At 44.4% G+C, this 940-nt stretch overlaps 1 protein-coding gene across 1 annotated transcript in view; it reads left to right on the top strand.

The window, feature by feature from the left end:
- Positions 1-3: 3 nt before the first annotated feature.
- LOC130588369 (DNA replication licensing factor MCM7-like) overlaps positions 4-940 on the top strand; it is a gene marked incomplete at both ends in the record, with an annotated part of 4,164 nt that continues 3,227 nt past the window's right edge. Inside the window, 2 exons of the mRNA XM_057389298.1 lie at positions 4-69; positions 912-932. Of these exons, the coding sequence (XP_057245281.1) occupies positions 4-69; positions 912-932 (87 nt within the window). The remainder of the gene's footprint in view (positions 70-911; positions 933-940) is intronic.

Here is a 940-nt window from a genome sequence, read left to right as displayed (position 1 = left end):
GGGGACCACGTCAGGGTCAGCGGAGCCTTCCTGCCCCTGCTGAGGGGGGGATATGGACAGGTGACACAGGTGAGTGACAAAAATATACCTGAGAGGGGAAAAACACCAAAAAAACACACCTGGGAACCCCAAAAACCCACCAAAAACACCCCTGGGAACCCTCAAAATGCACCCAAAATGGCCCTTCCTGCCCCTGCTGAGGGGGGGATATGGACAGGTGACACAGGTGAGTGACAAAAATATACCTGAGAGGGGAAAAACACACCTGGAAACCCAAAAAACCCCAAAAAACACACCTGGGAACCCAAAAATACACGTGGGAACCCAAAAATACACCCAAAACCCACCTGAGAACCCAAAAATACACGTGGGAACCCCAAAAATACACCTGGGAGCCCAAAAATAAATCCAAAACTCACCTGAGAACCCAAAAAAACCACCCAAAACACACCTGGGAACCCAAAAAAACACCCAAAATACACCTGGGAACCCTCAAAATTTCCCAAAATTCCCCATTTCCCCCCAAATAATCTTTTTCATCCCAAATTTCCTATTTTTCCCCAAAATTCCACGTTTTTTCATCCAAGTGTCACCCGTCTGACCCCAAATCTTCTCTTTTCCCCCTCAAAAAATCCACTTTTTTCCAGAAAAATCATTTTTTTTCTGTAAAATTTCAGGTTTTTTTCCCGTTTTTTCCCATTTTTTCCCAAAATCTCTGTTTTTCTCCCCAAAATTCAGGGGTTGCTGTCAGAGACCTTTCTGGAAGGGATCACCTGACCCCACACTCACCTGGGAACCCCAAATCCCCATTTTTTTTTGCCCAAAATCCCCATTTTTTCCCCATTTTTCCCCATTTTTTTGAGTTTTTTTAATTTTTTCCCAAAATCTCTATTTTTCTCCCCAAAACTCAGGGTTTGCTGTCAGAGACCTTTCTGGAAGG

This window comes from Malurus melanocephalus, unplaced genomic scaffold (genome assembly GCF_030028575.1).
Source record: "Malurus melanocephalus ecotype Western Australia unplaced genomic scaffold, MMel_1.1 scaffold_4600, whole genome shotgun sequence".
In the NCBI taxonomy this organism is placed as follows: Eukaryota; Metazoa; Chordata; class Aves; order Passeriformes; family Maluridae; genus Malurus; species Malurus melanocephalus.
Note: the sequence above shows the minus strand (reverse complement) of the source record. Positions and strands in the feature narration are given on the sequence as shown.